Source organism: Nansenia antarctica, assembly GCF_963989245.1.
Source record: "Nansenia antarctica genome assembly, contig: SCAFFOLD_325, whole genome shotgun sequence".
NCBI lineage: Eukaryota > Metazoa > Chordata > Actinopteri > Argentiniformes > Microstomatidae > Nansenia > Nansenia antarctica.
In genome coordinates this window covers 41933-64854 of record NW_027662785.1, presented here as the reverse complement: position 1 = coordinate 64854, position 22922 = coordinate 41933, and the positions used below count along the sequence as shown (strand labels likewise).

At 52.6% G+C, this 22922-nt stretch overlaps 1 protein-coding gene across 1 annotated transcript in view; it reads left to right on the top strand.

The window, feature by feature from the left end:
* Positions 1–4: 4 nt before the first annotated feature.
* The window catches only part of LOC308175459 (collagen alpha-1(XIV) chain-like), a gene marked incomplete at both ends in the record, with an annotated part of 64189 nt that continues 41271 nt past the window's right edge, over positions 5–22922 (top strand). The window contains 11 exon segments of the mRNA XM_080551125.1: positions 5–143; positions 2816–2935; positions 5171–5335; positions 5927–6088; positions 13243–13247; positions 13250–13544; positions 14825–14976; positions 16018–16147; positions 18014–18153; positions 21986–22112; positions 22797–22922. The exon segment at positions 22797–22922 is cut by the window's right edge and continues 11 nt beyond it. Coding sequence (XP_080407251.1) covers positions 5–143; positions 2816–2935; positions 5171–5335; positions 5927–6088; positions 13243–13247; positions 13250–13544; positions 14825–14976; positions 16018–16147; positions 18014–18153; positions 21986–22112; positions 22797–22922 — 1561 coding nt within the window.

Here is a 22922-nt window from a genome sequence, read left to right as displayed (position 1 = left end):
GTGTAAGACCCCGGCCATAGCCGACATCGTGATCCTGGTCGACGGGTCGTGGAGTATCGGCCGGATCAACTTCCGCCTGGTCCGGGCCTTCCTGGAGAACCTGGTCAAGGCCTTCAGCGTGGAGTCCGACAAGACGCGTATAGGTGGGTGAACAGAGAACGAGGAGTGTTAAGATTAAAAGTATTAGGGCCACCAACTGAGGTGTTTTTCTCTCAAAAGGGGGAGGGGGGGGGAGGGGTTATATTCTGAGTTTAAAGTTAGGATTTCTGAGAAAAAAGTCTGAATTTCTGAGATTAAATACAGAATTTATTAGAAAGAAAGTCTGTTTAGTGTTTATTGGTCCTACTCTAGCCTGAGCTAGATTACTCTTCCTGCTACGACTGGTGGATTGATGATTCACTTGCTTAGTCGAATGTATCGATTGTAAGTCGCTTTGGAATAAGGCGTCTGCTAAATGCCAAAAATGTCAAATTGTTGTCAAAATGTCGAAACTGGTTAAAATGGATGACATGAACGATGTTAATAAGTTGTACTTTGGAATTGGATTCAGTAAAAAGGAAATTCTTTGTCTTAGAAAAAATTCAATAAACTCAGTTGTGGCCCTAATACTCCTCCATAGGTGGGTGAACAAAAGAGCTGTTTCTTTTCTTTTGGGGGGGTTTCATTAGGGTTTCATTATCATTATAAAGGGTTTCATTATCTTTATCAGAGCGGGATCATAGGTGGTACAAATCTAAGCTAGCCGTGTTTGTCTGTCAGGCTTGGCTAGCGAACGGTTGCCTGGCAACTTGCTCCAGAGGGCTTTTTCGTGAAGGAACTTTTTTTAATCCTCCCGTAAAAAATGGACCTCTTCATTTGGCGGTTGTACATATAATATCACTCTCCTCATATAAAACTCTTTAATAATAATTGTTAAATTAAATTAAATTAAATTACATTTTTTACAAGATGTATTACTAGTAAAGCATTTATGGTCTTGAGTAGACAGTGATGGGTAGCAGGACATATCCTCTCTGTGTTGTCCGTCGTAGTGGAGGCTGGGGGAGGTAAAAATCGGAGGACGGGGCTCATTGTAATGCATGGAGCAGAATAAGGAACGATATCAAACACACGTGCATTACAATCAGCCCGTCCTCCTGTTTCTACCTCCAGCCGCCAGCCTCCCCAATAATACTACTACTACTAATAATAATAATCATAATTAATTGTATTTATATAGCGCTTTTCCGGGATTCAAAGACGCTGACAATATGGGAAACACAGAAAACACAGAAAACAGAAACAACAAGAAACAGATAATATGAGCACATAGAACACAGAGTTAACCAACAGGCACAGGGAACAATTAACACAGCAATGTCCAGGGGAGGGAGGGGGGGTGGAGGGTTAGGAGAGATGGTTAGGGGTAGGGAAGGTTGTATGCATATCCAGGGGGGGGGGGGGGGGGGTGGCAGGGTTAGGAGAGATGGTTAGGGGTAGGGGAGGTTGTATGCATGTCCAGGGGGGGAGGGGGGGGGTGGCAGGGTTAGGGGAGATGGTTAGGGGTAGGGGAGGTTGTATGCATGGGAGAACAGGTAGGTTTTGAGGTGGGATTTAAAAGTGGAGAGTGAGGGTGAGTCCCTGGCGTGGAGGGTGTGTGACGTGGTGTGTGACATGGGTGTGTGACGTGGGTGTGTGACGGGTGTGTGTGACGTGGGTGTGTGACGTGGGTGTGTGACGGGGGTGTGTGTCGGGGGTGTGTGTCGTGGGTGTGTGACGTGTGTGTGACGTGGGTGTGTGACGTGTGTGACGTGACGTGGGTGTGTGACGTGGGGTGTGTGACGTGTGTGTGTGACGTGGGTGTGTGACGGGGGTGTGTGACGTGGGTGTGTGACGGGGGGGTGTGACGGGGGTGTGTGACGGGGGTGTGTGACGGGGGTGTGTGACGTGGGTGTGTGACGTGTGTGTGTGTGACGGGGGTGTGTGACGTGGGTGTGTGACGGGGGTGTGTGACGTGGGTGTGTGACGGGGGTGTGTGATGTGTGTGTGTGACGGGGGTGTGTGACGTGGGTGTGTGACGTGTGTGTGTGACGGGGGTGTGTGACGGGGGGGTGTGACGTGGGTGTGTGACGGGGGGGTGTGACGGGGGTGTGTGATGTGGGTGTGTGACGTGGGTGTGTGACGTGTGGGTGTGTGACGTGGGTGTGTGACGTGTGTGTGTGACGTGGGTGTGTGACGTGGGTGTGTGACGTGGGTGTGTGACGTGTGTGTGTGACGTGGGTGTGTGACGTGGGTGTGTGACGTGTGTGTGTGACGGGGGTGTGTGACGGGGGGGTGTGACGTGGGTGTGTGACGGGGGGGTGTGACGGGGGTGTGTGATGTGGGTGTGTGACGTGGGTGTGTGACGTGTGGGTGTGTGACGTGGGTGTGTGACGTGTGTGTGTGACGTGGGTGTGTGACGTGGGTGTGTGACGTGGGTGTGTGACGTGTGTGTGTGACGTGGGTGTGTGACGTGGGTGTGTGACGTGTGTGTGTGACGGGGGTGTGTGACGTGGGTGTGTGACGTGTGTGTGTGACGTGGGTGTGTGACGTGGGTGTGTGACGTGTGTGTGTGACGGGGGTGTGTGACGTGGGTGTGTGACGTGTGTGTGTGACGGGGGTGTGTGACGGGGGGGTGTGACGTGGGTGTGTGACGGGGGGTGTGACGGGGGTGTGTGATGTGGGTGTGTGACGTGGGTGTGTGACGTGTGGGTGTGTGACGTGGGTGTGTGACGTGTGTGTGTGACGTGGGTGTGTGACGTGGGTGTGTGACGTGGGTGTGTGTGTGTCCCCCTAGGTCTGGCCCAGTACAGCGGGGACCCCAGGATAGAATGGCACCTGAAGGCCTTCGGCACCAAGGAGGCCGTCATCGATGCTGTCAAGAACCTGCCCTACAAAGGAGGAAACACACTGACAGGTACGGGATGAGAGAAGAGGGGATGAGAGAGGAGGGGATGAGAGAGGAGGGGGTGAGAGAGGAGGGGATGAGAGAGGAGGAGGGGATGAGAGAGGGGGAGGGGGTGAGAGAGGAGGGGATGAGAGAGGAGGGGGTGAGAGAGGAGGGGATGAGAGAGGAGGAGGGGATGAGAGAGGGGGAGGGGATGAGAGAGGGGGAGGGGATGAGAGAGGAGGGGATGAGAGAGGAGGGGGTGAGAGAGGAGGAGGGGATGAGAGAGGGGGAGGGGATGAGAGAGGAGGGGATGAGAGAGGAGGGGATGAGAGAGGAGGGGGTGAGAGAGGAGGGGATGAGAGAGGAGGGGATGAGAGAGGAGGGGGTGAGAGAGGAGGGGATGAGAGAGGAGGGGGTGAGAGAGGAGGAGGGGATGAGAGAGGAGGGGATGAGAGAGGAGGGGATGAGAGAGGAGGGGATGAGAGAGGAGGGGGTGAGAGAGGAGGGGATGAGAGGGGAGGGGGAGAGAGAGGAGGGGATGAGAGAAGAGGGGATGAGAGAGAGGAGGGGATGAGAGAGGAGGGGGTGAGAGAGGAGGGGATGAGAGAGGAGGGGATGAGAGAGGAGGGGTGAGAGAGGAGGGGATGAGAGAGGAGGGGATGAGAGAGGAGGGGATGAGAGAGGAGGGGGTGAGAGAGAGGAGGGGATGAGAGAGGAGGGGATGAGAGAGGAGGGGATGAGAGAGGAGGGGATGAGAGAGGAGGGGATGAGAAAGGAGGGGGTGAGAGAGGAGGGGTCGAGAGGGGAGGGGGAGAGAGAGGAGGGGATGAGAGAGGAGGGGGTGAGAGAGGAGGGGATGAGAGAGGAGGGGGTGAGAGAGGAGGGGGTGAGAGAGGAGGGGGAGAGAGAGGAGGGGATGAGAGAGGAGGGGGTGAGAGAGGAGGGGATGAGAGAGGAGGGGATGAGAGAGGAGGGGATGAGAGAGGAGGGGATGAGAGAGGAGGGGATGAGAGAGGAGGGGATGAGAGAGGAGGGGGTGAGAGAGGAGGGGATGAGAAAGGAGGGGGTGAGAGAGGAGGGGTCGAGAGGGGAGGGGGAGAGAGAGGAGGGGATGAGAGAGGAGGGGATGAGAGAGGAGGGGGTGAGAGAGGAGGGGATGAGAAAGGAGGGGGTGAGAGAGGAGGGGTCGAGAGGGGAGGGGGAGAGAGAGGAGGGGATGAGAGAGGAGGGGATGAGAGAGGAGGGGATGAGAGAGGAGGGGATGAGAGAGGAGGGGGTGAGAGAGGAGGGGATGAGAGAGGAGGAGGGGATGAGAGAGAGGAGGAGGAGGAACAAGGGGATGAGAGAGGAGGAGGAGGAACAAGGGGGTGAGAGAGGAGGAGGAGAAATAAATAAAATGATAAAATATCTGGTGATAACTTCAATATATGTATTTATATCTATCATTTTTATTAAATATAACATTTTTATGAAGCATTTGAATTGTGTAGACCTAGGGAGGCTGGGACACGTTGAACATGACTGTATGTACTGTCGATCAGGGGAGGCTGGGGGAGGAACGGAATAAGGAATGATAATTATGATACTGGTATGACATTGTTCCTCATTCCGTTCTGTGCATTACAATGAGCCCCGTCCTCCGATTCCTACCTCCCCCAGCCTCCCCTGATCTACAGGACATACAGTCATGTTCAAAGTGTCCCATCATCCCTGCTTTTGTTTACAGTTAGAACGGTCAAACAGGATGTGGATGTTTTGATGTAGGGGACCCCTTCCTAAACAGATGCTGAGTCACTGATGGTTTTAACCCCTTCACCCCCCTCTCTCTCCCCCTCTCTCTCCCTCTCTCTCCCCACCTCTCTCACCCTCTCTCCCCTCTCCCTGTTTCTCCTCCTCTCTCCCCCTCTTCCCCTCTCTCTCCCCCTCTCCCCCACTGTCTCTCCCCCTCTCTCCCAATCTCTCCCCCTCTCTCCCCACCTCCCTCTCTCCCCCTCTCCCCGCCTCCCTCTCCCCCACTGTCTCTCCCCCTCTCTCCCAATCTCTCCCCCTCTCTCCCCACCTCCCTCTCTCCCCCTCTCCCCGCCTCCCTCTCCCCCTCTCTCTCCCTCTCCCCCTCTTCCCCCCTTTCCCCTCTTCCCCCCTCTCTCTCCACCTCCTCCTCTCTCCCTCTCTCTCCCCGCCACCCTCTCTCCCCGTTACCCCCCTCTCTCTTCCCCCTCTCTCCCCTTTACCCCTCTCCCCCCCCCCCCCCCCCTCCCCCAGGTCTGGCCCTGACGTACATCTTGGAGAACAGCTTCAAGCCAGAGTCTGGTGCCAGGCCCGGCGTCCCCAAGATCGGCATCCTGATCACCGACGGGAAGTCCCAGGACGACGTCCTCCCCCCGGCCCAGAGCCTGAGGGACGCAGGGATAGAGCTGTTCGCCATCGGTACGAATGGCCCCAACCCGCCTCGCCCTCAACTGCCCTCAACACGATGCCTCGCCTGCCCTCGAGTCACTTCAGGGGCGAGGGTGACTTCAGTCACTTGACGTACTGGCAATACTGTGTGGCTGTTTCTGTCATGTTGACTTGACTCTCTCTCTCTCTGTCTCTCTCTCTCTCTTCTCTCTCTCTCTGTCTCTCTCTTGCTCTGTCTCTCTCCTCTCTCTCTGTCTCTCTCTCACTCTGTCTCTGTCTCTGTCTCTCTGTCACTGTCTCTCTCTCTCTATCTCACTCTGTCTCTGTCTCTCTCTCTCTGTCTCTCTATCTCTCTGTCACTGTCTCTCTCTCTCTCTCTGTCTCTGTCTCTCTGTCACTCTCTCTCTCTCTCTCTATCTCTCTGTCACTGTCTCTCTCTCTCTCTCTCTCTGTCTCTCGCTCTGTCTCTGTCTCTCTCTCTTTCTCTCTCTTGTTCTTTCTCTCTCTCATTCTCTCTCTCTCTCTTTCACTCTCTCACTCTACCTCTGCCCCCCCTCTCTTTCTCTCTCCCTCCCCCCTCCCTCCCTCCCTCCTCCCTCCCTCCCTCCCTCCTCCCTCCAGGTGTGAAGAACGCAGACGTGAACGAGCTGAAGGCCATCGCCTCCGCTCCCCAGGAGACTCATGTGTACAACGTGGCAGACTTCAGCGTGATGCACAGCATCGTGGACAGCCTCACACAGACCATCTGTGACCGCGTGGAGCAGCTGGACAAGGCCATCAAAGGTATCTAAAACTAATATATATATATAACATTAATACTGTATATCTAACACTAATATATATATAACATTAATACCGTATATCTAACACTAATATATATATATATATATATATAACATTAATACTGTATATCTAACGCTAATATATACAAGGTGAGCCTGACAGTAAAGGTCATTAAAGGTCAAAGGTGAGCTGTCAGTCAAGGTCATCAAAGGTCAAAGGTGAGCCTGTCAGTAAAGGTCATTAAAGGTCAAAGGTGAGCTGTCAGTCAAGAAAATTTAAGGTGAGCTGTTCCCCCCTCCCAAATTTCGTTGTATGGTACCTGTACTATATCAATGACAATAAAGACCATTCATTCATTCATTCAGTCAAGGTTATCAAAGGTCAAAGGTGGACCTGTCAGTCAAGGTTATCAAAGGTGAGCTGTCAGTCAAGGTTATCAAAGGTCAAAGGTGAGCCTGTCAGTCAAGAACATCAAAGGTATCTACAATTAATATATATATATATATATATATATATATATATATATATATATATATATAACATTAATACTGTATATCTAACACTATATATATATACACTCACCGGCCACTTTATTAGGAACACCTTGCTAGTACCGGGTTGGACCCCCCCTTTTGCCTTAATTCATCGTGGCATAGATTCAACAAGGTGCTGGAAACAGTCCTCAGAGATTTTGACATTACAGCATCACACAGTTGCTGCAGATTTCTGCCAAGAGAATATCCCTCCCACACCATTACACCACCACCACATAACTGCCAAGAGAATATCCCTCCCACACCATTACACCACCACCACATAACTGCCGCTCACTGGATATCTTCTCTCTTTCTGACCATTCTTAAACTCTAGAGATGGTTGTGTGGGAAGAATCCCAGTAGATCAGCACTTTCTGAAATACTCTAAACAGCCCGTCTGGCTCCAACACCCATGACACGTGTAACCAGGGAGTAGCTAAAAGGACTGTAGAATTTAGGAAGGGCTGGTTATCTAACTAACTCTGAGCTAAATAGGCAGTGCAGGAGGATACAGGCAGGGGGCGCCAGCAACCCTTTAGACTAGCAGTAATATCGTTAGCATTAGCATTAGCATTAGCATTAGCATTAGCATTAGCATTAGCATTAGCATTAGCTACCAGACAACGAAACACACAGCAACGGTATCCAATATGAACAAACACATTTATTATACAAATTATATATATATATACCTCCCAAATATACTCCCTCCCCGCCGGCCACACACACACTCACTCACTCACTCACAGTACCTGGCCTGGAAAAGGCTTAAAGTCCCGGACTGAGGATGAGCTCGTTGAGGCCTGGTTGGAGCTCGCATGTGCTTTGAGTAAGGCAGCAGACGAAGGGGGGGGGGTGACGTAGCAACTCGAAGGGAAAGGGGCTTCTTCGAAGTCCACAACGAGGTGTGAAGGGCTCAGGTCCGGGGGTCCACGGGAAGCTCCGGTGGAGTCAGCGGTCGGTCGCAATCCACGCGTGGAGGCGACGGCTCTGTCCAGCTTGGGTCTCGCTTGGTCCAACGTTCGCAGCCGGCTGCTGGCAAGGCTGGCTAACGGGGACACAGCTAAACGGGCTATCACAGTTGTGAACTCAATAATCACTTGACGTCTTCAGCTTCAGCACGGTGTGCGTTTTACTGACTCCGCCATCTTAGGTCGACTTCTCGTTACTTATCTCTCGTTACTCTCTCTCGTTACTCTCATCACTCTGATTCTCGTCACACTGACGCACAGAGCACTTCCGTCCCTATATATATCAACCGGACACAGCATCCGGGTCACGGACACACCCCGGATATACCACGTCATTAAACATATACATAAACATTACAATAACAATACATACACTATTCATGAAAACGTACATGAATAGTATGGAAAATAATAAAGGAAATAACAGGGCAAAACAGGGCCGATTTGGGGAAACTAACTGGCTCTAAACTGTGGGCCTTCACAACAGCCGCCCCATGAAACCCTCGGTTTCATTTAACTATGGAAGGCACACTGGCTAGGCTGCTCTAGCAGCGTGAGGTATGAGGTGATAGTGTCCTTTGTAATTTGAGGGAGCTCAATCAGGCGTGCCACAGGTCGGGTGTAAGTGCGACCACCAACGTCCACGATGGCCGTCCGCACCCTTCCATCCGGACCCGGCAGGACCTTGGTCACTCTGCCTGTCTGCCAGGCGGCGCGTGGAAGGGACTGGTCGATCACCAGTACCACGGCACCTTCGGACAAGTTGTCTCTCTCCCTCGTCCACTTCTGCCTGACTTTTTTGTCAATCTCCATCTGCTTTCTGGAAGACTCCAATTCTCTCTCCAGCCCAGCTATCTGGGTTTTCAGCATGTCCCTTTGCTGCTCCACATCCAACTTCTGATCCTCCATATGTCGGAACTTCCTCTGGGTGGCCTCTCTCAACTTCGTTTGCTTGGCAATCTCCTGACGCATCTGATTCACCTCCTCCTCTTTAATCCTGAGGTCAGATGCCCTTTGCTGATTGTCCAGGGACTGTTGCTCCATACTCAAGGCGTTGTGCTCGTTCTCCTGCTGGAGTTTGGTGTTTCTGACTGGCAGCTGCTCCAGCTCCTTTGTGGTTCTCTCATTGTTGATCTTCTGCTCCCGCAGCTGCTGCTCCAGCCTCTGCTGCTCCTCTCTGCTTCGCTGGCCCGGCTGGTTCAGCACTTTGATGTCCGACTGCTTGGCGTCCAGCTCCGTGTGCAGCTGCTTCACTTCCTTCTCCAGAGACGTGATAGTAGTCTGGTCTTCCTGGGATAGCTTTAGTGCAGTGGCAACCTTCACTGAGTTGGTCACTGTCTCCGCATTCAGCTCTCTGCATTTTGTCATCAGCCGCTTCTCACTCACGTGGGACTTCAACAGGGCACTAGTCAGCTTCTCATATTCAACCCTGAACTTATCCAGGCTCTTCTCTCCGACCAGCTCATCGAGGACCTCCTGGAATTCCTTCTGCAGGGAATCAAAGCTGTTCCCCTCTCCCTCGGGTTTCTGGACGTTATCCCGTAGCGCCGCATTCATGGAGTCCACCCTGGTGTGAAGGCAGTTGATGGTCTGCACTTCTTCGGTTCGGACATGGAGGGATGACGTAGCTCTCCCGTCTCTATCTCTCCACTCGGTAGCGCCTTGGAGGGCCCACCCAAGCGCAGTCTTAACAGCCATCGGGCAGCCTCGTGGTCCTCGCAGCGGAGGACGGAGCGACACGATCAGTGCAGCGTTGTCCGAGCCGGTGAGAAGGGTTGGCTCCGCTCCTTCTATCGGATGTAGGTCTACTCGCCGTAGGTGGGAATATCTTGCGCGTAATCTCTCCAGGGGGTAGTCGTAGCGGGAGAGCGCTAGCTGGTCTGCGGTGAAGACATTCCGAAGCCGATATCTGTACGACGGCCGCCCCGCCGGGGAGATAGAGAAGTTGATTCTCGCCCCGGTGACCTCTTTAAGGTCGCGACGTATCGTGCGCAGAGTCAGCTTCTCCTCAGTCCCTTGGAGCCCCAACTGGTGCACTGCCTCCTGGAGAAGGATGGTCCGTTCCGACCCGTCGTCTAGAACGGCGTACGTGTCGTACACAGCGTTGTTGTGGTGAAGTCGGACCTTCACCACCTTCAGTAGGACCTTGGAGCCGCTGCTCCGGGCTGGGTCCAGATAGTAGACAGGTGTTTCCCCCTCCGGTGCGCCACCGGACCTAGGGCCTCTGGTGCCCTCCGTGGACCTGGCGAGGGAGACCTCGTGTAGGATGTTGAGGTGGACCTCCTCACAGCGGTTGCACTTTCTCCTCAAGGTGCAGTTCTTAGCCAGATGGTCGCGCCCACAGTTCCAGCACCTCTTGTTCTCCTCGAGCCACCTCTGCTTGGCCTCGGTACTCAGGTTGTTGAAGTCACTGCACTCATTGAACCAGTGCTCGCTGGTGCAGTACGGACATGGCGGTGGACCTCTCCGTCCCTTTTGAGGGGGTTGAGAGGAATCCTTTCCCTCAGGTCGGGCTTTCCTCTCTCTCCGAGGCTCCTCCTCCGTGTGCAGCACTCCTACTGGGCGTCCTCTGTTCGAGCTCGGCCCGTCCCAGCGGTCTCCCTTCTCCCTCTCCTTCTTCGGCTCAGCGTAACCCATGGCGTCTACGTTGGTGTCATGCACTTCCTCCAGTAGGAACTCCGCGAAGGCAGCCATGCTCAGACCCAACTTCCCGGGGTTACGAACGCGCTGCTGTCGCCGGAACCTCTCCTGCCGGAAGCGTGGGATCTTGCGGAGCAGCCGCTCTACGTTGGAGGTGCTGTTGATCTCGCTGGCGCCAGCTGGGCCCTGCGTCTTCAGCATTCCAACCAAGGTGTGCACGCGGAGCGCGAAGTCATCCAGCGCCCGGTCATCCTTGATGGGGGCCTGCTGTTCGAGGGCTTGCAGTTCAGCAAGGGCGTGGTTCCAGGGACGACCGTAGCGGGCATCCAAGTCGGCGAGCGCTCTGGTGTAAGGTGTCGGTGCGGAGGCATGGGCCAGAACCATGTTGTGGGCTCTGGGGTTCCTCACATGCTGAAGGAGAATCGCATATTTGTAGGACTCTGAGCAGGAGTCGTCCAAGAGCGTGTCTAGGCAGATGCGTAGTTCCACATACTGGCTCCTGTCCTCGTCCTTGAAGAAGGGGAACTTGGGTCCCTCCACCTGGGGAAACATCCTGTAGTGGATGATCGGGGCTGGAGTGACGGTCTGGGTGTCCGGCCTGCATGCCTCTTGGTTCACTGGAGGACCTAGGGGTGTGCTACGCTCTTGGGGAATGGCTCCCCTCCCGGGCAGCGACGCTGGCTCCCTCTGGGCCGCGTAGCGGTCGGGTCCCTGGTCCTCTTCCTTCCAGGTGGTCAGCTGGGCCTGTAGTTGGACAGTCATGGCGGGGGTCATGGAGCCATCGGCGGGGGGTTCAGGAGATGGCACTCGAGAGGGCCGTGCGGATGATGCTCTGGAGCTACGGGCCGACGGAGCTCTGCTGATGCACACGTCGCGCATGGTCTGCATCACTTCCGCCATCGTCTCCGCGTGCAGTTGCTCTCTCGCCATCTGCCTCTCCGCCGCGCGTTCCGCCCCCTCCATCTGGAGGCGTTCACGTTCTAGCGCCTCCTGGCGCTGCCTCTCCGCCGCGCGTTCCGCCCCCTCCATCTGCCTCTCCGCCGCGCGTTCCGCCCCCTCCATCCGGAGGCGTTCACGCTCGAACTGGAGGCGTTCCCGCTCTAACGCCATCTCGGCCTGTTGGCGCATACATTCTGACAGCGCGGCACTACTCCCTCTGGAGTGCAGGCTATCCGCCCCAGAGGCAGAACTGCCCACGGAAACCCTGGACCGGGAGGAAGCCACTGAACGGCAGGAGCTAGGTCTCGAGCGCGCCGTACTGGGAGGCAGATCGTTAAGGCTGAGGCCCTCCCTCTTCCGCCCGCAGGCGCTGTCGGACCGGGCCTCTCCTTCCTGCTCTTCCGTTTCTACGGCAAAACCCTGCTGTTCTGCCATCTCATCCTCCGGCTGGTGCTCTTTGATGGCTGTCTCGGTGCTAGCCACCCGCGCGCCGGCGGACACCTCGGCCTCTCCGACCACTGTATCCCGTGGAGTGCGCTCCTCACTACCACTCAGTGAGCTTTCGAGCTCAAGCTCATACTCCTGTAACCTCGGAGGCAACCGCGGGACTCTCTGTGGTCGTGGCTCTGGCTCAGGGGGCGGAGAAGGGGGGGTAACGGTCTTGTCTGGTTGGCTGCGCTCAGCCATGCTATCACTACACAACCTATCCGGCTCGAAGGACCAATTGTAACCAGGGAGTAGCTAAAAGGACTGTAGAATTTAGGAAGGGCTGGTTATCTAACTAACTCTGAGCTAAATAGGCAGTGCAGGAGGATACAGGCAGGGGGCGCCAGCAACCCTTTAGACTAGCAGTAATATCGTTAGCATTAGCATTAGCATTAGCATTAGCATTAGCATTAGCATTAGCATTAGCTACCAGACAACGAAACACACAGCAACGGTATCCAATATGAACAAACACATTTATTATACAAATTATATATATATATACCTCCCAAATATACTCCCTCCCCGCCGGCCACACACACACTCACTCACTCACTCACAGTACCTGGCCTGGAAAAGGCTTAAAGTCCCGGACTGAGGATGAGCTCGTTGAGGCCTGGTTGGAGCTCGCATGTGCTTTGAGTAAGGCAGCAGACGAAGGGGGGGGGGTGACGTAGCAACTCGAAGGGAAAGGGGCTTCTTCGAAGTCCACAACGAGGTGTGAAGGGCTCAGGTCCGGGGGTCCACGGGAAGCTCCGGTGGAGTCAGCGGTCGGTCGCAATCCACGCGTGGAGGCGACGGCTCTGTCCAGCTTGGGTCTCGCTTGGTCCAACGTTCGCAGCCGGCTGCTGGCAAGGCTGGCTAACGGGGACACAGCTAAACGGGCTATCACAGTTGTGAACTCAATAATCACTTGACGTCTTCAGCTTCAGCACGGTGTGCGTTTTACTGACTCCGCCATCTTAGGTCGACTTCTCGTTACTTATCTCTCGTTACTCTCTCTCGTTACTCTCATCACTCTGATTCTCGTCACACTGACGCACAGAGCACTTCCGTCCCTATATATATCAACCGGACACAGCATCCGGGTCACGGACACACCCCGGATATACCACGTCATTAAACATATACATAAACATTACAATAACAATACATACACTATTCATGAAAACGTACATGAATAGTATGGAAAATAATAAAGGAAATAACAGGGCAAAACAGGGCCGATTTGGGGAAACTAACTGGCTCTAAACTGTGGGCCTTCACAACAACACGTTTAAAGTCACTTAAATCACCTTTCTTTCCTGTTCTGGTGCTTGGTTTGAACTTCAGCCAGATCGTCTTGACCATGCCTCCATGCCTAAATGCATTGAGTTGCTGCCACGTGATTGGTTGATTAGAAATCTGCGTTAACGAGTGTATCTCTAACACGTTGTGTCCCCTCTCTCTCTCTCCCTCCTTCCCTCCCCACCCCCTCCCTCCCCCTCTCTCCCTCCCTCTATCCCCCCTCCCTCCTCCCTCCCTCTCCCTCCCTCTCCCCCTCCCTCCCTCCATCCTCCCTCCCCCTCTCCCTCCCTCCCAGGTGACCCCGCCCCCCCCCGCCGCCCCCATCGCCCCCCCCCAGGGACCTGATCACCTCTGAGATCACGGCCAGAAGCTTCCGGGTCACGTGGACCCACGCCCCCGGCACGGTGGAGAAGTACCGGGTGGTGTACTACCCGGCCAGCAGCCCCACCGGGGGCCAGCCGGAGGAGGCGGTGGTGGGGGGGAGCGAGAACACGGTGGTGCTGCAGTACCTCAACTCTCTGACAGAGTACCAGGTGGCCGTGTTCGCCATCTACTCCTCCGTGGCCAGCGAGGCTCTGAGGGGGAGCGCTACCACACGTAAGAGGAGGGGGGTGGAGGGGGAGGGGGGGAGGGGAGAGGGGGGGGGGGTGGAGTGGGTGGGGTGGATGGATACGTAGATAGATACGTAGGTAGGTAGGTAGGTAGGTAGGTAATATAGATACAGATATCTACAGGTTTTATACACAGGTCTATGTGTGTGTGTGTACAAATACACCACAGTAGGAACCTCAGGCCCAGTGACTGACTCCTGGCGTCTTGGCGTGAGGTGACTTTGTGTTCCTCCCTCGTCCTAATCTTCATTCACAAGCTGTGGGCGTTTGTCCTCTGAAGTCAACGAAACAGACTCACCTAATTTACGGAGGGGCGGAAGTTGATGAATGGCAATTAAGCCCCCCTCCCCCTCCCCCCTCCCCCCCCCCACTCACACACACACACACACACACCCCTTCGGGTATCTGTGAATACAAAGTACCCCATTGACCTTGTTCAAAGTTAATGGTGGTGTGGCTGCGGTCAGACTGACAGACTGACAGACTGGATCACACTTCACCCCAGGATGCTTCAGAGCCGTGGCGCTAGATTGAGTTATCAAAACCCTCCTTTATTAATGTCATATGTGCCACTTGATGGCGCTCACTGGATATTATTATTATTATTATTATTATTAACACGAGAACACCACATCACCAACTGTCAAATCTTATTTCAAATTTGAAAGTGACAGTTGGATCTAAGTGACAGTTGACACTAGAACAGCCGTGTCTATGTTACCTACTATAAGAGCCGCCTCGGGGGGTCAAATGACCATAGTCTTTACAATGGGGAAGCTGCTACTTACGACCACTAGTTGGGGCGCCTTGTAAATTAGCCTGCCTCCTACACAGAAAAACTAGCAAAATAGCTTTATACTAGCTTATCCTGATGTGATTTTGAAAATGTAAGGATACTGGGTGGTAGAACGCACATATCTAGGAAAGCTCATGAAAGGAGGGTCCTGAAATATGATCGAGTGCAAAGATATAACTATTTTTTTTTTACTCACAAGGGTCAAATGACCCCTCATAACTGATTAAGTGTTAATGTCAAAATGGTAATAAAAAAAAAAACTCTTTCACTTCGTTGCTTCGTTTTTTAACGGCGATGTCATCGGCGATCGAAGATAGTTACTCTACTGTTAGTAAATGTATATATAGTTAGTCATTTGTTCGATTTCTCCACCAGCCTCCCCTGAAGGGCCTTAGTGACATCACGCCTGTCTGTGATCTCTGTGTGACCTCTGTGTGACCTCTGTGTGACCCCTGACCCCTGTGTTGCAGTGGCCCTGCCCATGGTGAACAACCTGGTGCTGTTCGACATGACCCACAGCTCCATGAGGGCGCGCTGGAGGGCAGCAGAGGGGGCTTCTGGGTACATGATCCTCTACGCCCCGCTGACCGAGGACGAGGACGACCAGGAGGACGAGAAGGAGGTGAGGGGGGGGGGGGGAGAGGGGGAGAGTGGGGAGGTGGAAGAGAGCGAGGGAGAGGGAGGGAGGGAGAGGGAGGGAGGGAGAGAGAGGGAGGGAGGGAGGGAGAGGGAGGAAGGGAGGGAGGGAGAGAGGGAGGGAGGGAGGGAGAGGGAGGAAGGGAGGGAGGGAGAGAGCGAGGGGTGAGAGGTCCTTTGTGGCTCAGTTGGTAGAGCATGGCGCTAACAACGTTTTGGATAAAAGCGTCAGCTAAATGGCATATATTAGAGGGAGGGAGGGAGAGAGAGGGAGGGAGGGAGGGAGAGAGAGGGAGGGAGAGAGAGAGAGAGACAGAGAGAGGGGGAGGGGGAGGGGGGGAGGGAGGGAGAGAGAGACAGAATACAGAGGCAGAGGAAAGGGAAGATAGGCATGTTTGTGAGCAATACAGAAGTGGAGAGAGTGAGATACGGAGGAGGGGTGGGGGGGGGTTGAGAAAATGTTTTAATGAATCAAGGAGATTTCACTGAGACAGGGGAGGCTGGCGGAGGTAGAAATCGGAGGACGGGCCCCTTGTAACGCCTGGAATGGAATGAGGAATGGGATCAGCTTTTTTGAGGATGGGGGGGGGGTGGGTGGAGTCACTTTGATACTATTCCTCATACACTGTTCCTCATTCCTTTACAATGAGCCCCCCCCCGTCCCCCCCCGTCCTCCGATTCCTACCTCCGCCAGCCTCCCCTTCGGAGGCCCTGTAGGGGTGGAGGGGTGTGGAGGGCGGGGGTAAAACATAACGCACCCCGCGGTCACAGTCATCACTGCAGCTCTCACAGTCTCACTTCCCGGCCTGTTGAGACGCGACACACAGAACCTCTCCTTTACCCCCGAGGCCCAGGATACTACACACTGAGGGAGGGAGGGAGGGAGGAGGGAGGGAGGGGGAGGGAGGGAGGATACACACTCTGAACTAGGGAGGGAGGGAGGGAGGGAGGGAGGATACACACTCTGAACTAGGGAGGGACCCCTAACCCCTGACCTCTGACCCCTGACCCTGACCTCTGACCCTAGGTGAAGGTGTCAGAGCGGTACACAGAGGTGGAGCTGGAGGAGCTGACCCCAGACACAGAGTACACGGTGACGGTCTACGCCCTGTACGGGGAGGAGGCCAGCGACCCCATGACCAGCCAGGAGACCACCCGTACGTACACACACACACACACACACACACACACACACATACACACACACACACACACACAAACACACACACACACACACACACACAGACACACACACACACACACACACACACACACACACACACACACACACACACACACACAGAGACACACACAACCAGCTTTGGAAATAAGTGTTTTAAATAATGCTTTCAAGTGCTAACCTCTGGACATTACTTAGTGTCATAATGCGTAAATGCTGCTATTGTAAATTCCTAATAAAAATCTAATCAAATCATCACACACACACACACACACACACACACACACACACACACACACACACACACAACACATAGAGAGAGAGACACGCTCACACATTCCTGCCTGCACCTCCATCCTGGCAGGTGCCTCCATGGTGACCCTGCGTGTGAACAAGCCCAGACACACAGGCTGGCACACAAACACACACACACACACACACACAGACACAGACACAGACACAGACACAGACACACACACACACACACACACAGACACACACACACCCTGCGTGTGAACAACGTGCCCAGACACACAGGCAGGCTGGCACATCGGCTGCCAAGTCAATTACCTGCTTTTTACTGCTCTGCGCCAGTTTAACATGTTCATCAATTTAGTCTGCGAGCCGGTCGACGCCCCTGTCAGCCTCACCTGACAACCTCACTTGTCAATCAACCTCACCTGTCAACCTCACCTGTCAACCTCACCTGACAACCTCACCTGTCAACCTCACCTGTCAACCTCACCTGACAACCTCACCTGTCAACCTCACCTGTCAACCTCACCTGTCAACCTCACCTGACAACCTCACCTGTCAACCTCACCTGTCAACCTCACCTGACAACCTCACCTGTCAATCAACCTCACCTGACAACCTCACCTGACAACCTCACCTGACAACCTCACCTGTCAATCAACCTCACCTGACAACCTCACCTGTCAATCAACCTCACCTGTCAACCTCACCTGTCAACCTCACCTGACAACCTCACCTGACAGCCTCACCTGTCAACCTCACCTGTCAACCTCACCTGACAACCTCACCTGACAGATGAATGTTTGATTACCTTTCTTTCTTTCTTTCTTTCTTTTCTTTTCTTTTCAACCATGTTGTACGATGTTGCCACACGTGTCATGGCTTGTCTAGAGGGTAGGGATGCTTACATACACACACACACACACACACACACACATAACATACAGAGGCTCCTAAACCTCTAAACCAAAGATGTTCTTGTTTGTTGTTTTTGGGTCTTTCTGCTTTCTGTTCATATTTAGATGTACTGTACATATCAAATCAAATTCAAATCAAATTTTATTTGTATAGCGCATTTCTTACAAGATGCAACTCAATGCGCTTGACATATGGTTAATGATTAGATTAATATGTAAACATCTCCACTGAAGATGCTTTCTTTAGTCCAGGACTAAAGGCTTAAGCCTCGTCTGTGCCCCCTCTCCTCATCCTGACCTCCTGACCTCCTCCTCACCTCCTCCTGACCTCCTGTCCTCCTCCTGACCTCCTCACCTCCCCCTGACCTCTTCCTGACCTCCTGACCTCCTCCTCACGTCCTCCTGACCTCTTGACCTCCTCCTGACCTCCTCACCTCCTCCTGACCTCCTCCTGACCTCCTCCTCACCTCCTCCTGACCTCCTCCTGACCTCCTCTCCTCCTCCTGACCTCCTGACCTCCTCCTGACCTCCTCCTCACCTCCTCACCTCTTCCTGACCTCTTCCTCACCTCCTGACCTCCTCACCTCCTCCTCTCCTCCTCCTGACCTCCTCCTCTTGACCTCCTGACCTCCTCTGCACCTCCTCCCCCCCCCCCCCCCCCCCCCCACCAGTGCCCCTGTTGGCGGCGAGGAACCTGCGTTTCCATGACATCGACCACAGCAGCAACCGCATCACCTGGGACTCCGCCTCCAAGAAGGTGAACGGCTACCGCATCATGTACGTCAAGACCAGCGGCGTGCAGACCAATGAGGTGAGAGCACGCACCCACACTCAGCCAATAGCTGGGGAGGAGGCCCGGTGGAGGTAGAACACCAGGGGAGGCTGGTGGAGGTAGAACACCAGGTGGAGGCTGGGGGAGGTAGAACACCAGGGGGAGGCTGGGGGAGGTAGAACACCAGGGGAGGCTGGGGGAGGTAGAACACCAGGGGAGGCTGGGGGGAGGTAGAACACCAGGGGAGGCTGGCGGAGGTAGAACACCAGGGGGAGGCTGGGGGAGGTAGAACACCAGGGGAGGCTGGGGGAGGTAGAACACCAGGGGAGGCTGGGGGGAGGTAGAACACCAGGGGAGGCTGGCGGAGGTAGAACACCAGGGGAGGCTGGGGGAGGTAGAACACCAGGGGAGGCTGGGGGAGGTAGAACACCAGGGGAGGCTGGGGGAGATAGAACACCAGGGGAGGCTGGGGGAGGTAGAACACCAGGGGAGGCTGGGGGGAGGCTGGGGGAGATAGAACACCAGGGGAGGCTGGTGGAGGTAGAACACCAGGGGAGGCTGGGGGAGGTAGAAATCAGAGGACGAGGCTCATTGTGAAGCATGGAATGGAATGAGAAGTGGTGTCAAGCACGTGTGTGATACCGTCCTCCGATTTCTACCTCCGCCGGCCTCTACTGGTCTAACACCAGTGTTATCGTCGAAAACGCCTGACATGTTATTGTCTCAGTGTCTCAAAGGAAGGACACCGTCTTTTATGTTCTTTAATGTCTGTCAAAGCAAGGACATCTCGTTTTGCGTACAAAAAAAAAGATTTTATCAAAGATGATGAATGCGGCAAGAATGTCAATCAGGAGCGTGAACACCCATGAATATTTTTACATTTACATCACATCCATTCCGTCCTTTCAATGACAAATCCAATGACACTGTTTATACAGAGAATACAAATACAATACAGCAAGCTAACAGACTACAGCAATAACAAACCAATGTCAAAAAGGTAAAAACAACTCAGAGAGGTGTGACCTCCTGTATGTATACATTTTTATTTTATTTTATTTCTTTATTTGGTTTAGGGGAGGCTGGGGGAGGTAGAACACCAGGGGAGGCTGGGGGAGGTAGAACACCAGGGGGAGGCTGGGGGAGGTAGAACACCAGGGGAGGCTGGGGGAGGTAGAACACCAGGGGAGGCTGGGGGAGGTAGAACACCAGGGGAGGCTGGGGGAGGTAGAACACCAGGGGAGGCTGGGGGAGGTAGAACACCAGGGGAGGCTGGGGGAGGTAGAACACCAGGGGAGGCTGGGGGAGGTAGAACACCAGGGGGAGGCTGGGGGAGGTAGAACACCAGGGGGAGGCTGGGGGAGGTAGAACACCAGGGGGAGGCTGGGGGAGGTAGAACACCAGGGGGAGGCTGGGGGAGGTAGAACACCAGGCGAGGCTGGGGGAGGGAGAACACCAGTGTGTTCATGCATTAATTGTCTACTGAAACAAGAAGATGGCTGCGTCAGATTTAGAAAGAAGCTCATTTCCACCTGTCGTTACATGAATAAGTACTGATTGCTGATTGAACAATTGTGTTCAAAGACGTTTTGTCACACACACATGCAGAAGAGGTCACAGTGAAGGCAGTAGAAGTTGTATCAGCTGTGACCAAATGATTTAATAATATAGTTTGACAGGATTTTGCTCGACTGAGTTTGGCGTCTTTTGTAGAGTGTTGAAGTCTACTGTTCTGAGAGAATATGCTTAGCATTAGCGTTGTGTGTGAAAGCACTGAGACATGACCTACTGTTCTGCAACAAGAGAATACTGTCATGCTCATTATAACTCCATCCAGTTAGGATGGAGGTCAAGGGGACCTTACATTGCTCAGTTTTATATTAAAAAATAAATATATATCTATATATATATATGTGTATGTGACAGCTGCTGGTGAAAGGGGTAACAAGCTTAATGTTCAGACTTTTATTTTTATTTAGAAAAATGATTGTCAAGGGGACATTACATTGCTCAGTTTTATATATAAAATATATATATATATATATATATATATATATATATATATATATATAGTTGTTTTATTTAACCAGGAGAAAAGTCCCATTGAGATTCCGAATCTCTTTTGCAAGGGAAACCTGGCCAAAACAGTGGCAGAAATTAAACAAAGTTACAGACAGGACAGCCCATAGAACATACAAAAACCTACAGCAATACATAAACTAAAATCCATAAGGGCAAGGGAAAGAAAATGGGAAATGGGAGCGGGGAGGTAAGGAGCAAACAAGAGAGTCTTAGCAAAATGCTAATGTGTTAGCAATCGAGAAAAACTATAAATAGTCTACAGTCATGGACCTCATAAAAACACTGAACACTCTTCTGACACACAACCCTCCAACCCTGTTCAAATAACACAGTAGTGATTGATAACGCAGTAGTGATTGATAACACAGTGTTGATTGATAACGCAGTAGTGATTGATAACACAGTAGTGATTGATAACACAGTAGTGATTGATAACACAGTGTTGATTGATAACACAGTAGTGATTGATAACACAGTGTTGATTGATAACACAGTAGTGATTGATAACACAGTGTTGATTGATAACACAGTAGTGATTGATAACACAGCGTTGATTGATAACACAGTAGTGATTGATTATTTTATTTTTTAACCTTTATTTAACCAGGCAAACATGTAAGAACAAATTCTTATTTGCAAATGCAGCCTGACCAAAAAGCAATGGCTCTTTGGGGGGGGGGGGGGGGGGGGGGGGGGAAGCTAGAAATAAAACAAGGTTAAGTAATTTACAACAATAAAACAATAAAACAATAAAACACTGGCAAACACAGATGCATTAAAATACTAACAATCAGAGAGAGGGGAGAGAGACGGAGGAGGTAGGGGTGAGGAAGAGCGGAGGTGAGGGATAGCGGGGGTAGTGGAGCAGGGGTATTTAAAATGAGGCAGTGATGGGTTATGGGATGGGTGAGAGACGGTGATCAACAGGTACATTGATCGACTATGGTTCGCTGCAGGATTTGTTTGAAAGCAGTGAGTGAGGTGAGGGCGGTGAGTTTGAGGGTGTTCTGTAAAGTGTTCCAGTCGTGTGCTGCAGCGAACCGGAAAGCGCTGCGACCGACAACGGTACGGGCTTTGGGGATGGTGAGTCGGACAAGATCACTGGATCTTAGAACGATGGCGGGGCGGTGAGAGAGGTGCAGAAGGGATGAGAGGTAGAAAGGTGTTTTGCAAAGTATGGTTCTGTAGATAAGATGAAGCCAGTGACAGAGCCGTCTGCTGTGAAGAGATGTCCAGTCTACAAGGGTGTACAGATCACAGTGGTGAGTTGTGAAAGGCGCACTAGTGGCAAAACGAATGGCGGAGTGATGGAGTGTGTCGAGTTTCCTGAGGGCAGACTGAGATGCCATCCTATAGATGGTATCGCCATAGTCAAATATGGGCAGGATGGTCATCTTGACAAGGGTATGTTTGCTGCACGGGTGAAGGAGGCCTTGTTCCGGTATAAAAAGCTTAGGCGAGCTTTGACTTTTGTCTGCAGGTGCTTTATGTGGGTGGTGAAGGAAAGGGATGAGTCCAGCCAAAGGCCAAGGTATTTGTAACAAGAGACAAACTCCAGCTCGGAACCGTCAACACAGAAGATCTTAGGGGGGCTGCTGACACGAGGTCTCTGGTCGAAAAGAATGCACTTTGATTGATAACACAGTAGTGATTGCCCCTCAAGCCACATGGGAAAAAAATCTCTAGGGTTGAAATGAGGGAGGCTGGTGGAGGTAGAGAAGCTATCAGATGACCTGGTGATGACCTGGTGATGACCTGGTGATGACCTGGTGATGACCTTTGCCCCCAGGTGGAGGTGGGGCGTGTGACGGAGCTGTGGCTGAGGAACCTGACCTCTCTGACAGAGTACACCGTGGCCGTGTTCGCCGTCTACGACGAGGGCCAGGCCGAGCCCCTGACAGACAGCTTCACCACCAGTAAGATACCACACATATATATATATATATATATATATATATATATATATATATCTTGATATAGCATATGTGACAGCTGCTGGTGAAAGGGGTATCAAGTTGGCAGACGATTTAATGTTCAGACTTAAAAATATAAATACATTGCAGCGTTGTTGAAAATCAATGACACATCACTAGTCAACTAACACAGCTTGTTTTGTGAGCCTGCTAACAATGTATAGTAGTGTTCTAGTTAACTAGGTAGCAGTGGGGGGATTACTCACCCAATCCATTGCGTTGTTGCAGTGTTTGGCTTGACTAGCGAGTTTGTGTCGTGGTTCTCAACAACGTTGAAACGATAGTTCCGTGTTTCAAAAGAAAAGTCTGATTGGTTGCCGACATGCAGACCAAATGATCAGACTGTGTCACATATATATCTATCTATATATCTTGATATAACACATGTGTCAGGGTCTGACAGGATCTGACTGAAGTAGGGCAATGTCATTTTTCAGTTTTTTCCAGATTATGAAAGTGCAGATTGTAGATTTAAAAAAATTATGTGTCATGTCATACATTGAAATTTGAAGTTGAAGAAGATTATTTGAATGATGGTACACCTCGTTGATTTTGACTCTGTGTTCCCGTACCCGTAGATGTAATAAGAGTGATTGTGATTCTGGTTCTGGTTGTGTTGTGTGACAGGGCCGGTGCCGGACCCCTACAACCTGCGGACCAGTGAGATCGGCATGGAGAGCTTCAGGGTCCACTGGCAGCACGGCGCCAGAGACGTGTCCCTGTACCGCCTCATATGGACCCCCGTGAGGGGAG